General features: G+C 36.7%; 1 protein-coding gene across 2 annotated transcripts in view; it reads left to right on the forward strand.

Moving 5' to 3' along the window:
* ZRANB3 (zinc finger RANBP2-type containing 3) overlaps positions 1 to 16,036 on the forward strand; it is a 285,634-nt gene that overhangs the window by 105,717 nt on the left and 163,881 nt on the right. For both annotated transcript variants that reach the window (XM_039229949.1, XM_039229948.1), the window contains one exon: positions 14,432 to 14,450. In XM_039229949.1, coding sequence (XP_039085880.1) covers positions 14,432 to 14,450 — 19 coding nt within the window. The remainder of the gene's footprint in view (positions 1 to 14,431; positions 14,451 to 16,036) is intronic.

Raw genomic sequence — 16,036 nt, forward strand, 5'->3', positions numbered from 1 at the left:
GTTGCTTCATTGTTGGTGTATAGGAATGCAACCAATGTCTGTGCATTGATTTTATATCCTGCTACTTTGCTGAATTCATGGGTCAGTGCCGGCAGTTTTTTAGTGGAATGTTTTGAGGTTTCCATATAGTTTATCATGTCATCTGTGAAGAGTGAAAGTTTAACCTCCTCCTGCCCGATTTGGATGCCTTTTACTTCTTTATGTTGTGTGATTACTGAGGCTAAGACTTCCAATACTATGTTGAATAACAGTGGTAGGAATGGATATCCCTGTCTTGTTCCTGACCTTAGGGGGAAAGCTCTGTTTTTCCCCTTTGAAGATGATATTAGCATTGGGTCTTTCATATATGGCTTTTAAAGAAATTCTTAATGATAGAGAACAAACTGAGGGATGATGGAGAGAGGTAGGTGAGAGATGGGCTAGATGGGTGATGAGTATTAAGGAGGGCACTTATGACAAGCACTCAGTGTTATATGTAAGTGATGAATCACTGAATTCTATTTCTGAAACCAGTATTACACTGAAACTGATATATTAACTAATCAAAATTTAAATTAAAAAATGCTTTAACTGGGAAAAATGGGCTAAGAACTTGAATAGGTATTTTTTAAAAAGATGTACATATAGCCAATATGTATATGAAAACATTCTCAACATCACTAATCTTCAGGAAAATACAAATTAAAATCACAATGAGATAATGCCTCATACCTCCTAGGAGAGTTATTATTAAAAAGTTAAAAGATTTGGGGCGCCTGGGTGGCTCAGTCGGTTAAGCGTCTAAGGCTCAGGTCATGATCTCGTGGTGCATGGGTTCAAGCCCCACGTCGGGCTCTGTGCTGACAGCTTAGAGCCTGGAGCCTGCTTCAGATTCTGTGTCTCCCTCTTTCTCTGACCCTTCCCTGCTCATGCGCTGTCTCTCTCTGTCTTTGAAAAATAAATGTTAAAAACACTTAATAAAAAAAGTTAAAAGATTTAATAAGTATTTGTGATGATGTGAGAAAAGGGAACCTTTGTACAGTGTTGGTAGCATTGTAAATTGGTGTAAATTATTAAAAAGAGAACTACCTTATAATCCAGCAATCACAGTTCTGCTTATATATCCAAAGGAAATGAAATCACTATCTCACAGAGATATTTGCACTTCCATCTTCATTGCAACATTGTTTATGGTAGCAAAGAAGAGATAGCGATTGTCAATAGATGATTGGTAGAGAGAATGTTGGTGGTTTATACACACACACACTGGAGTATTATTCTACCTTAAAAAAGAAGTTAGACTTGCCATTTCTGGCAAGTTGAAAAGAAGACAATATGTTGAGTGAAATAAGCTAGACATAGAAAGACACATTATCTAACTTATCTGTGAAATCTAAGAAAACATCAAACTCAAAGTAACAATAGAATGGTGGGGGAAAAGAGATGTTTATCAAAAAGTACAAACTTTCAGTTGTAAAATGAAGAAGTTCTGGAAGCCTAAAATACAGCATACTGACTAAAGTTTTTAATATCTTGTTGAAATGTTGAGAGTAGATTTCAAGTGTTCTCACCACATACACACAAAAAAATGGTATCTTTGCCCAGTGATGGATATGTTAATTAACTTCAGTGTGATAATCATTCCCAGTGTGTGTGTGTATCAAAAAATCTCATTATCTGACTTAAATATGAATGATTTTTGTCAATCATACTAATGTAAAGCTGGAAAAATATAGTGGGGTTTTTTTAATGTTTATTCATTTTTGAGAGAGAGACAGAGCACAAGTGAGAGAGAGAAGGAGATATAGAATACAAAGAAGGCTCCAGGCTCTGAGCTGTCGACACAGAGCCTGAGGCAGCCTCAAACTCAAGGACTGTGAGATCATGACCTGAGCCAAAGTCAGATGCTTAACTGACTTAGCCACCCAAGCATCCCAGAAAATACAGTGTTTTTACACTACAACCTCAGATAAATATTGGATTTTTAAGGGTACATTCAACAGGTAAAATGTTACATATGCCATCAACTAAAATTCACAGATCTTTAAAATATTTACCGTATTGGGGAAATAAGACCACAGACTCAAGGCTTAGAGTAGCACTTACTAAGTTGGCATCCAGGAAGTAATGGCGATGAGGACATATAAACTATAGCTCATCTCAGGTCCTAAATTGTTTTTTTATACACATTCAATTTATATTCTTGAAAGAAAAGCATACAAGATTAGGCAGCGAATCTTTTTCTAGGCACAGTAAGTCACAAGATAATGATGTCAAAATGTTGTTAAGAAATGTTATATTGCCTAATATTATGCTGTTCACTTATAATTGAGTTGTACTTTTAGTGCTATTTGTAAAGAATGCTGATAATTTGCTTTTGAAAGAGAAAGGTCTCAGTATTTGGCCAGAGGAATTGAAGCACAACATTTTTTCAGTTTGAGACTATTTTTTCTCTAATTAGCTGCCTCTGGTGACATTATAGCTTTTATATCTGTAGGATGTGATTTCTTCCTCAGCTATTATTTTGTGTTTCCTCAATTCTGAATTTATAACAGTTCTGTATTTATACTTAAGCAGAGTTCTTTGAACTTAGTCCTATAAAGTTACATCCATTGGTATGGGCTTTATTCACTTTTCTGAAAAATCCACATTTTGTTTCTTCATCCATTGTTAACAGAAAGATTTTATTCATCAAGCTAAATTCATAACCCTGGCACCGCACCAGAAGCTTCCTTTAGGTCATTAATTCTTTTAATTTTTTATTTATTTTTTTTGAGAGAGAGAGAGAGGAGGAGGAGGAGGGAAGGGTAGAGGGAGAGAGAGATTTGTAAGCAAGCTCCATGCCCAGCACATGCGGAGTTTGATCTTACAACTCTGGTGTAAGACCTGAGCCAAAATCAAGAGTCAGATGCTTAACCAACTGAGCCAAGCCACCCAGGCATTCCTAGGTCATAAATTCTTAAAATTCTTTATATTTCTTTCCTTTAATAGATAGAGAGTTTGCAAATATTTTCTCCCATTCCATAAGCTGCCCTTTCATTTTGTCTCCTTGGCTGTGCAGAAATATTTTTGCTTGATAGAGTCCCATTCATTTATTTTTGTTGTCAAATACAAAAAAAAAAAAAAAATCATCACCATGACTAATGTCCAGGAGCTTACGTCCTATATTTTCTTCTAGGGGTTTTGTAGTTTCAGATCTTATATTTGAGTCTTTAATCTATTTTGGGTTGATTTCTACGTATGAGATAAGACAAGGATCTAATTTAATTATTTTGGATGTGAATGTCTAGTTCATGAATATATTCTAAGATAGATAGAGATTGGCCAATTTTTTCTATTAAGGGCCAGATAGGAAATAGTTTAGACTTTCCATGCCATACAATTTCTGTTCCTACTGCTTAACTTGGTCTTCATCTCACAAAGGTAGCCTTTAATAGTAAGTGTATGCATCAGTTGGATTGTATTCCAGTAAAACTTTATTTACAAAATAATTGATAAGCTGAATTTGGCCCACGGTCAAACTCTTGTTTTAAAGAAGTCAGAATTCTCATTTTGGGACTGCCTAGGTGGCTTAGTCACCTAAGTGTCTGACTTTGACTCGGGTCATGATCTCACAGTTTGTGTTTGATGCCCACGTTGGCCTCTGTGCTGACAGCTCAGAGCCTGGAGCCTACTTCAGATTCTGTCTCTCTCTTTCTGCCCCTCCCCCACTAGAACTCTGTCTCTCTGTCTCTGTCTCTGTCTCTCTCTCAAAAATAAACAAATCTTTTTTTTTTTTTTTTTTTTTTATTTATTCCTAGGAGAGAGAGAGAGAGAGACAGCGTGAGCAGGGGAGGGTCAGAGAGAGAGGGAGTCACAGACTGAAACAGGCTCCAGGCTCTGAGCTGGCAGTCAGCACAGAGCCCGACGCGGGGCTCGAACCCACGAACCGCGAGATCATGACCCAAGCGAAAGTCGGACGCTTAGCCGACTAAGCCACCCAGGCGCCCCAAAAATAAACAAATCTTAAAAATTAAAAAAAAATAGAATTCTCATTTTAATGGTGAAGTACTTAGTTTTCTTCTGGATTATCTGAATAATTACTTTACATCAGTTATGTGTATATTTGGTGCTGTGTTTTGCATTTAGGATTAAATGAGGCATGTTTTCTCCTGCACACATGACAAATTATTATGAAATGGTAAATGAGTAGAGGTTTTTTTTTTTTTTTACAATAGTCAGAAGAGAGAAAGGTATAAGAATTGAGATATCACCTGAAACATGAGTGCATGCATGCATAACATCATACTAATGAGAGAACTGATTTTTTTAGCCTCCAAACTTTAAGCTTTCATTATTAGTAACTATGATAGTCAATATGAAATGAAGAATTTCTTTTCCTCTTAATTATATCCATAGTCATATACCTATTTAATACTGATGTGAATAAAACCTCAGTGACTTGATCTTTATGCAATAGAGCCTACAGTGTTTCCAAATCACTCTTACTTAAAATTGACCTTGGATTTTGTGGCAAAACCCAAAGTTCCTTTCACAAATCCCTTTTTCCCTTTCCCTCAGACAAAACCCTGGGTTGGGGTGGGGAGGTGAGGGAGTGATCTATGTGACCAGCTAAAGCACTCTTTTCCAAACTCCATTTTCCCCAGGAGTGGTTATTTGATACAGTGTGGCCAAGGAGACACCAGTAGAAGTCACTGGGTGATGATTCTGGGAAAGCTTGTTAAAATAGTGTCAACTAATTTGGCAAGTGCCCTTTTGTCCTCTCCCTTTTTTCCTGCATCAAATATTGCTGCCAAACCTGGAACTCTACCAGCTATCTTTTTTTTTTTTTTTTTTTTTGTTTTTTTTTTATTTTTAGGAGAGAGAGAGAGACAGCGTGAGCAGGGGAGGGTCAGAGAGAGAGGGAGTCACAGACTGAAACAGGCTTCAGGCTCTGAGCTGGCAGTCAGCACAGAGCCCGACGCGGGGCTCGAACCCACGAACCGCGAGATCATGACCTAAGCGAAAGTCAGACACTTAACCGACTAAGCCACCCAGGCGCCCCTCTACCAGCTATCTTTTGACCTACCCTAAAGGAAAGGACAAGAAGATTGTAGAGGTGGGACACTTTCATGTTGGCTGCTGCCCCATTGTGGACTTACCTAACTCCAAACTTCCTGTTCAGGAAGGGGGTGTGGTGGAGGGTGAAAGGGAAAATAGTCCTATTTTAGCCATTGCTATTTGGCTTTTTATTATGTTCAGCTGGATTCAATATTCTCTTTTTTTTTCCAATAGAATTTATTGTCAAATTAGCTTACATACAATACCCACTTCTCATCCCAACAGATGCCCTCCTCAATGCCTGTCACACACTCCCCGCCCCCCCCTCCGCCATCCACCTTTAGTTTGTTCTCTGTATTTAAGAGTCTCTTGTGGTTTGCCTCCTTCCCTCTCTGTAACTATTTTTTCCCCTTCCCTTCCCCCATGATCTTCTGTTAAGTTTCTCAAGATCCACATATGTGGACTCAATTCTCTATCCTTAAAAAAGTAAATTGAAACAGTATGATAGATAATAAATTGGATTGTTTCTATTTTGTGGTATATTCTTAGTTTTGGTAAATATGTTCTCATCTTGGAAATAGTTTCAGGTTTTATTAGCATATAATTCAATAAATCCAAAACCAGGCAAAAAAGGAATTCATAAATAATGGTTAGTGTTCTATTATATTCTGAGAGAGGCTCTCAATTTGTAATAAAGTATTTAACTTATTTCTCTATCTACCTGTCAACATTTAAGTATCACTGATGCACATGTCTTTACTAACAAAGCAATTTTCGTACTATGAAGCATTTTTACTACTTATAAAATCACTTTAGACTAGATCAAGCAGATGTGACTTCTTAGTTCATTTTATATAAACTATATTTTGTTTATAACTCTAATATATTCTAATGTATGTCTAATTAAGCCCTAAAATTTTTTCACTAATTGCTGTAGGAATAATGAACTTTGGGACTTGAAATTTTATAAACAAGAATAAAATAATTTATAAAAGCTAATATGTGACATAATGGCCCAGTGGGAGTTACTATACATCCTGAAACAAAAATAATTCTCTCAAAACAGCTGATACACACCTTTTCTTTTTTAAACCATCTAAGAGGATACAGAAATTTTTTCCAGTTTTGCTCTTATTAAAAAGTTATGGGGAGAGGCGCCTGGGTGGCTCAGTCGGTTAAGCCTCCAACTTCGGCTCAGGTCATGATCTCACGGTTTGTTCAGTATCATAACCCAAGGGTAAGACTCACAGACTCAGATCAGATGTTTAAATAACTCCTTTAGAAATTTTATTTTATTTTACTTCATTTTACTATATCTGGAGCTTATTAGCTTTAGTTTCAAATATCAACATGAGTAGCATGTCATAATAACTTCAAGATATCCGGGGTGGCAGAAGGGGAATGTCCAAATAGAGCTTCTAAATATGAATCTGGAACGTATGCTAAAAGCCTTAGGTACAGATTTAGGATTCATATGGGTGGCATTTAAAACTAAGAGAATGGATGATAGCTTTAGGATAAGAAGTAGAGCACAAAGAGAAAATGACTATAAAGGTTGAACACTGAACAGGGTGAAAGAGGTGTAGGCATGGAGAAAAGCGACAGATAAAACCTAGGAGAAGAATCGGGAGCAGCTGGGAAGCCCAGGAGAGCTTTTCCAGGAAATGGTTGTTTTTCCCAGACATGTGTGAAGAGGCCAAGCTAGATAAGAGATGAACTTGAAGTATTTCTGACTGTATATACTTGTCATTTGCCAAAGCAACGAAAAACAAGGTTTTGGAAAAAAAAAAATCCAGCCTGAATTTTTTCCTTTTCTATTTCATCATGTTACAGTGGTATATTGTACACTTTTAGAATTTTACATGAGATTAAGAAAGGTTAAATTTTACATTATTATTTGTGATACACACATAGATACAAACATATACACACATAACTAAACAGAATATTTCTAAAAGGCTACACAATAAATTGATAACTTTGTCTCCTTCAGAGCAGCTAACACCTGGGACATCCTTGAGGAATAGGGATTGGAGAGAGACTTTACACTTTTTTTTTTTTAATGTTTTAGTTATTTTTGAGAGAGCAAGACAGCCTGAGCAGGGTAGGGTCAGAGAGAGAGGGAGACACAGAATCTGAAGACAAGTTCCAGGATCTGAACTAGCTGTCAGCACAGAGCCCAATGTGGAGCTTGAACCCACGAACCATGAGATTATGACCTGAGCTGAAGTCGAACGCTTAATCAACTGAGCCACCCAGGCACCCAAGAGATTTTCCACTTTTATACCTCTTGAATCATGTACATATAGATGTATCCTCTGTTCAAAAAGTAAATAATATTAAAGCTAAATAAAATGTCATTTTATTCTGTTGAGCTATTATAGTTATGGGGTAAAGTATTTTAAGACATTGGTGTGGCTGGAATAAGTATTATGACTTGATCTTCGAATTCCTGGTCCCACTAGCTTTGTCTCTGGGGAGAGTGGGTAGACTTTGTTAAAGTCACATTAAGTTAGCACTTGTCAAGTATATGTATACTAAAGCATGCTATGGTCTATATAACATGATTTAGTGTATAAATGGTTGACACCTGATAAAGGACAGATTGCATATAAAGATCTGGAAGGTCAATATTTTCCCAGAGGAAATAGCCCACTTCTTTTTTTTTTTTTAATTCTTTAAAATATTTTATTTATTTCTGAGAGAGACAGTGTGAGCAAGGGAAAGTCAGAGAGAGGGAGATACAGAATCTTAAACAGGCTCCAGGCTCTGAGCTAGCTGTCAACACAGAGCCTGACGCAGGGCTGGAACCCATGAACCGTGAGATCATGACCTGAGCTGAAGTTGGACGCTTAACCGACTGAACCACTCAGGCGCCCCAGAAATAGCCCACTTCTGAGGTTGAAGAATGCATGGTAGTTGACGAAGCAGATCTTGTGTTCAGGTACAAAGTCCTGAATGCTGTACTTATGATTCCAAACATCTTACTTTTGTTCATCTTACATATGTTCGCCTCACTGAACTGTCAGTGTTATCAAAATACTCTCTTACTGTTCCCTTGCTGCAGTGTTACCAAAATACTCTTTTGCTGTTTTCTTTTTACAGACATGATATATTCAAGAAATATGGGTGTTATAAAAAAAGGTAGATTTTTTTTAATATAAAGAAATTGGAGAAATGCCTCAAGTTAAACACAAATTGTTCAGTTCTGTGAGTCTTAGATTAGAAATTTAGCTGGTGTGTAAAATGATCCTCAGAAAAGCATTATGCTGTTCAGCTTTCTCTTTTCTAGCCATATGAAAATTTGGGTTAAAAATAGCAAACCCTGAGCATGTGCATCCAAAGATATGGTTGCTGCAGACACTGGAATATATGTCTTGATACTGTAAGTGGATGATTAATGTAAGGAGCCTGAAGGTTTTGGAAACAACTCAGTGAAACAAAAAGTTGCTTTTTGATGTCTGTAGCCAAGTTGGATAAACTATAATTCAAGCAATTAACATGAGTTTGGAACAAAGAATATTATTTGTTTTTTGTAACATTGGAAAACTGAACTGCTTGTAAAATTCAGATAGAATTATATAGCTGTTGGCGCATCAAACCAGGCTTGGCAAATATAATAGATATTCTTTAAAGAAGGAAATTTTCTTTTTAGCTGTAGGTTAAAGTCCTTGTAACTTGGATTGTGTTTGACATTTCCCAATGGGAGAGAGAGCTATTTTTATTTCTAATGGGTAACTGTGGTGATGGGTAGTCTTTTGATTACAAACTAGATTTTCATTTCAATCAAGTGTGGTGTAAAATTTCTATGAAGTGAGAAATTGTATTAGCCATATTTTCCCTTTTTAAATTATGGTAGCACATTGAGGACTCCATCAGTCAGCTTTCTTGTTTGTTTTGCAGTATTGACTTCCTGTCCACTATTCAGGTTTTCAACATGTTCTGTAGGTACTGCTCTATTTTTATTTTTGCTACCAGGATTTTTGATTACTCTATATCTGTTGCCTCCATTTTTTACTGGCCACCATCTTCTTAACCACTTTTACATAATGTTTACAAGCGAGCTCCTGGTAACTTTTAATGATGGCCTTTTAGCCTTCGTCCTTTCCAACAACTTTGTGACATTTGAACACTGTTAACCATTTGCTCTGTTCTGAATGTTTCCCTGGGCTTCTTAGATCCTGATCCTTATTCTTCAACTCTTTTGAGTAGTTCTCTTCACTTTTTTTTTTTTTTTTCTAAATGAGAATGTTTCCCAAGGTTCTAGCCATGAAAAATTCCTCTCCGTCTTTTTACAATTTACACATGAGAACCTAATTCACTTCTCTTTGCTTTATGATCATCTTCATGCACAGCTCCTTTCTCATTTTTTAAATGTTTATTTATTTATTATGAGAGGGGAGAGTGCATACAAGGTGGGGAAGATGTTTAACTGACTGAGCCACCCAAGCACTCCCTTTCTCATTTTTACTTAGTCTCTTGACCTGATTTTCAAGTTCCTCATCTATACTTCTACCTGCCTGCTAGATATTACTCATAGGATCAGTAAGATATTTATTGGGTTATTTGTACTATTCTATCTTTAAAAAAACAACAACAACAAAACCTATGGATCTTAGTTTTCTTGCCAGCTACTATCATTTTTCTCTGTTCCCCTCTACAGGATAATTCCTTGAGATAGTAATCTTTATTTACTTTTCCCTCTTCCTCTCCTTCCATTCTCTCTTGGAATGGAAGGCTTTTGTCTCCTGCCATTTTATCAGAGTTGCTCTTGTCGAATTAGGGATCTCTTGGCATATCAAACGGTCAATTGTCAGACCTCATTTTATTAGACTTTTTTTTAGTAGCATTTACTATAGTTGTTTATTCCTTCCTTCTTGAGACAATTTCTTTATTGGCCTTCTAGGGTACCATATTCCTCTTGTATCTATTTTACATTACTAGACACTCCTTCTCAGTTCTCTTTCTCTATCCTTCTCTTTGTACCCCTATATGTCGGAGTGCTCCAGGGGTCAGCCATAGTTCTCTCCTCTCTATATTCTTAGTCCCTAGGTGATTTCACTTAGTCTTCTGATTTTAAATGTCATCTGTTTGGTATTCTGCTTTAGAATACTTCTTAGCACCCTTCTTCCTTGTTGCCTCTCTTTAATTTTTCACTTACACTTTTTCAGAATGTGTCTTTTCTATTTTTGGAGTCGCCGTGTAGAATACACATCACCCATTAAATTCACGCACTTCAAGCATCATTGCTTACCAGATTTCATTTTCATCTTCTCTGGTCTTCAATCTGTGTTGAGGTGTGTTTATTGTTTGATTGTTTTCTTAAGTATTTTTCTCCTAGGGTTTACTTGTGTTTTGTAATCTTGGAGATACTGGTTGGTATCAAATATCTTTTTGCCATCCCTTACAAATAATGGGTATATTGGTTAGATATAAGATGCATGAGTTCTCCTTTCTGTTCAAGTAGTCTGGACCCTCTTCCATGGTTCTTTAGCTTCTAGTGTTGATAAGTCCAGTGCCAGTCCTGGCTTTTCCATTTATGAATAATTATTCTTTCTGTCTGAACACTTACAAGGGTTTTCTTTTTAGATTACTGCATTTTATAAGGATATGAGTAGATATTTGTCTTTTTGATCCAACCTGAAACTTAGTTATACCCTTTCCAATTATCCATTAGAGGTGTTTTATCAACCTGAGTAAATTTTCTTTTATTAATTACATAATTGTTGCTTCTGCTTCACATTATGTCTTTTCTACTTTTGAACATCCATTTTTCACATTTTTCTGGATTTATCCTTCAAGTATTTTTTTTCTTTTCTGTGCCTGTACATTTACTTAACTCTTTGCTTTGTGTTTTGAGATAATCCTTCCCCTTCATCTTCCAGTCTATTTAATTAGGTGTCAGTAATGATTTTTTTAAATTCATGTGCTCATTTTAGTTTGAAAATTGTGATTTTAAGCTTTAAGGTGTATGTATGTGATACATTAGAATTTATTTAAGTGCTCTAATATTTGTTGCACAAGTGTTTATCTTTTCTGTCACTTCCTCTTTCAAAAAATTTTTAATGATTTTATTTATTTCTGAGAGAGAGAGAGAGAGACAGTGTGAGCAGGGGAGGGTCAGAGAGAGAAGGAGACACAGAATCCGAAACAGTCTCCAGGCTCTGAGCTAGCTGAGCCTGACGCGGGACTCAAACCCACGAACCATGAGATCATGACTTGAGCTGGAGTCGGACGCTTAACCGACTGAGCCACCCAGGCGCCCTGGCACTTCCTCTTTCAGTAGATACAAGTTCTGTTTATTCAAGCTTACTCTGTTCTTTCAAGTGATTGGGCCTTTCACGTTATCAGTTGTTTTCCTGTGATGTCTTATTGGAAATCATGTCTGCTTGCTAAACTGTCCTTAACAATAGGAATCCTAGCAGTCAGAATAGATACAGTGACTAAAGTTTAAGGATAGTTAGCCTTCTAGGGATACCTAAAGGAAGCCTGAAGCTGTCTAATGTACTCAACTGCCCTAGTTCCAAAATAGGGAACACTCATCTGTCTCACAATAGGAAAATACAGCATATTCCAAGAGATTGGAGGTAAACTTACCATTGGGGTCCTCTGACACCTAGAAGCTAAGTTATTTCAGTGATGTCGCTTTTCAGTTAGCCACCAACAGGACAATGTAACTGCAAACCAGTTTGATCTGATGTTACTCCTCTAGGGCCTTAAGATGTCTCAGCAACTGCTTAACTTTAGAAAGTTCAGGAAGTTGGAGATGAGCATAGGGAAGAACAGGCCACAGTCAAGTTGTCATATTTCAGAATACTTTGGATCCTCACTAATTCCAATGCCATTTACATTCTGATGACTCTCAAATTTATTGTATTTCCTGCCCCTTACCGTCCTGATGCACATATCCAGTTACCTACTCAACAGTTTGACTTGGCAATCTAATGTATATCACAAAGGTTGCATGTCCAAACTGATCACTTGATTGTCATTGTCAAACCTAATTCTCCCAAGCCATTCTTACCTCGGTGAATGGCATTGGAACCATTTTTTACAGTTAATTCTCATGTCAGTATCTTAAGATTTATTCTTGACTTCTCTCTCTTATTTTTACATCCCCATCCCAATTAATCCACACATCCTATTGGCTGTACTTTCAAAATGAACCAAACTCCTCACCACTTCTACCTCTACCACTCATCTATGCATTATTTTGTCCTTCCTGGTCTATTGTTGCCTCCTGACTGCTCTCCCTTCTTCTGTTCTTGCCCTCTACAATTTATTCTCTATAAGCCAGAGTAATCTTTTTAAAAGGCAAAATAGTGCTTCCCTCTAAAGGATTCTAAGAAAATCCAAGCCCCATGCAGTTGTTCAGGAGGTTCTCCATGGCAGAAGGCTTTCCCAGCCGCCTTTCAACCTTATATTCTACTATTTTCCTAATTTAGTGCACGTTAGGCAGAGTGCCTTTCTTATTCCTCCTTCTTAATTACGTTATAATCATCTGATCTCAGAGCCCGTGTACTTGCTAATCACTTTGTTTGAGTACAAGCTGATCACTTCCAAATTTTCTTATGATTCCCTTACTTGTTAAATTTGTCTTTCTTAAATGTTTGTACTGCCTTGTAATAGAGACTGTTCCCTACCATTGTATTCAATAGATCCTTTCCTACATGCCTATTCCTCCTTACCCTGTTTCATTTTTTTCCCTAGCACCTCTCACCACTTAAGCCATATGTTTATTTTATTGTCTTCTTCCAGTCACCTTCTTTGAAGTGAGGACTTCATAATTCATTACTATATCCCTAGCACTTACTAGGTAGGTAGTAGACACTTCATAAATAATATATACTTCAAGTGACATCTTTACCAAATTTGAGTTTCATTTTAGCTTTTTTTTAATGTTTATTTTTGAGAGAGACAGAGAAACAGAGAGAGACAGAGCGTGAGTGGGGGAGGAACAGAGAGAGAGGGAGATACAGAATCTGAAGCAGGCTCTAGGCTCTGAGCTGTCAGCCCAGAGCCTGACATGGGGCTCGAACTCAGGAATGGCGACGTCATGACCTGAGCCTACGTCAGACACCCAACTGACTGAGCCAACCAGGAGCCCCAAGTTTCATTTTAAAATGAAAAAGTAGGGGGCGCCTGGGTGGCTTAGTCGGTTAAGCGTCTGGCTTTGCTTAGGTCATGATCTCGTGGTTTGTGGGTTCGAGCCCCGCGTCGGGCTCTGTGCTGACTACCAGCTCAGAGCCTGGAGCCTGTTTCAGTCTGTGACTCCCTCTCTCTCTCAGCCTCCCCTGCTCACGCTGTCTCTCTCTCTCTCCTAGAAATAAATAAAAATATAAAAAAAAAAAAAATGAAAAAGTAGGTGTACATGTGAATCTTTCTGGAAATAAATCATGTTTTTTAAGTTATTGTTATTTAGTTTTCTATGACTTGTTCGCAAAACATGTAATAAACTTTTTACTTTTGAGTATGTTTTAAATTTCAGTTCAAGTATTTATATTTAATCTTTCTCTAAAAATGCTTATTATGTAATCTGACTTTTTTTCTATGATCAAAATTCTGTTTTGCCTGTGACTTATTCTTTGACAGTATATTCATTACCAAATTCCTAATTTGTATTTTAAGGGGAAAGAAATCTCATAAAATTGCATAGTGTTAAGATCATTGGGAATAAAGGAAGAAAAGAATAGAAATAGGGACTTTATTCCTTCTAATTAGAACACTCTAGTGTTTTTTAGGTTTCCTGGAAATCCTTTCAGGTAAGAAATTGGCTTTTCATCATAGGATGCACTCTCTGTCTCTGAGGAACCCCTCATGATCCTGACCACACCTACTTTTTGCCTTTTCTTCTACTTAAGATCTTAGCTTATGCCCCCATCCTTAATTTTCAGCATATAGAATTTACTTTGATAGGTGAACAAAAAAGAATAGAAAAACTTTAGCCAAATAGTAGTAGAAACCAAAATTCAGCTTGAAAATAGGCCGAGCATATATAATACAACATATAAAATCATAGGTATAACATACTAATATGTGGTTGAGATTTCTTTTTTTGTACTTTTATACAGCATTCTTCTAATCTCTAGGGAAGACCAATTTTAAGATTGATTGGTAAGAAGGGAAGTCGTCGGTACAATCACTTACCATTTTGTTCTCATTTTTGAAGGGTCATTATAGCTGCCTCCATGGGTGGGCAGTGGGGAACAACATTTCTGAATCTCTAATCCTCCCACATAACCATATGCCATTGGCAGCTGCAGAGTCTTATAAACACCTCTCTCTGGCTTAGTACTTTAAAATTTGTAAGTACTTCAAAACTGTTTTGTGGCAGACTACTTAATCAAAACTTTTAAAATGGTTGTCTTTGATAATGGAGATATTAACTTGGTTTTATTTTTATTTTTTCCAGGTGTATGGTAGCTGATGAAGTAAGTATTTTCCTGATTTTTAGGTCTTTTATAAAATTCCACAACCAATTTTTAATGACTACTATTTGCCATGTGCTCTCATCTTTCCTTAAGACCCTAAGTCTACCTATAAAGAGGAGAGGGGACAGATAAAGAATGAGAATGAATGTGTTGTGTATGTGTGTGTATGTGGGCGTGCACACTTGAAACATTAGTATTACAATATGGTGGCAGAGAAAGTATGAGTGTGCTTAAAATTCAACCCCAAGGAGCTCTTGGGTGGCTCGGTCAGTTAGTGTCCAACTCAATTTTGGCTAAGGTCATGACCTCACGGTTTGTGAGTTTGAGCCCCTCATCGGGTTCTGGGTTAACAGCATGGAGCCTGCTTGGGATTCTCACTCTCCCTCTCTCTATGCCTGTTCCCTGCTCTCTTTCTCTGTCTCTCTCCCTCTCTCTGTCTCTGTCTCTCTCCCTCTCTCTGTCTCTGTCTCTCTCTCTCTCTCTCACATACACACACACAAAATAAAAACTTTAAAAAGTAGTATTTTATTATCACCAAAGTTCTAATTTTTATTCAGTTTGAGAATGTGTCACTGTTTTCATGAGGTCTTTAAGAGAAACAGCAAAACCTAAGCTTTTTAAAGATATATTAGTAATGAAGAAAATGTATTGCATTTTTGAAAAGTATAAGCGGAAATATAAAAGATTCTCCCAGTTAACTGTCTTAGCTTTAGTTACATATAGACTTGACCAATGGCCTATCTCCACATTCTCTTCTATAGGAAAAAAAATGAATTACAGTGTAACATGAATGCTGTGCAGAAGGTTTGATATAGGGTTTCTTGGTTTATGCTAGTTTATAATTACCTAAGTTTTTAGTTTGTACTCTTTATTCTATAGGCATTTGTTTATATAGAAACAAAGTCATTGCCTATGAAGAACTTCAACAGTATAAATGAAGGGGTAGTACATAGACATATGGGAAACAACAGAAATTTCTATTTTGAAACAGGATGAATTCCAAAAGTGTCTTCACAAATTAATAAATTTGAGTATCCAAAGTGACTGACAGAGGCTCATGTTTTTAGTCCCTGAGTATGTTTTCATCAAACAGGAATATAAACTTGAAAACCTCAAAACTAGGCATAACCATTTTATCTAATATGTATAAAATAAATGTGTAATACGTGTATGAATGTGTATGTTTGTCTCTAACTTTTTAAACAGACGAGTTTTATGTCTAGAGAGATTACATTATTTCAGGTAACACCATCTTGATAAACTCCACCAGTAATTCAGAGGGGATATCTCATCACCTGCTGATTGTTGTCATTGCTACCTTGTTCTTCATTTTGATGTCATAGAGACATTATAGAGATGTTTAGATGGGCTTTGAATCTATGGAATTGTTCATGGATTGAAATAAACATTTGATCAGCACCTTAAGCCTTCTTAACTTTTATATTCTTCATTAAATTCCTGTCTTCTCCTCAGTTAACATTTGACTAAGGATTGTGTGGAATTCATGATGAACCTTCCACCAGCAAGAATTTTTCATTACGCCATCTGTGTTTCCTCATCTCTTACTATTTACAGTTACATAATTC

The sequence above is a fragment of the Hyaena hyaena genome, unplaced genomic scaffold (assembly GCF_003009895.1).
Source record: "Hyaena hyaena isolate Hyena2069 unplaced genomic scaffold, ASM300989v1 scaffold_41, whole genome shotgun sequence".
Taxonomy (NCBI): domain Eukaryota; kingdom Metazoa; phylum Chordata; class Mammalia; order Carnivora; family Hyaenidae; genus Hyaena; species Hyaena hyaena.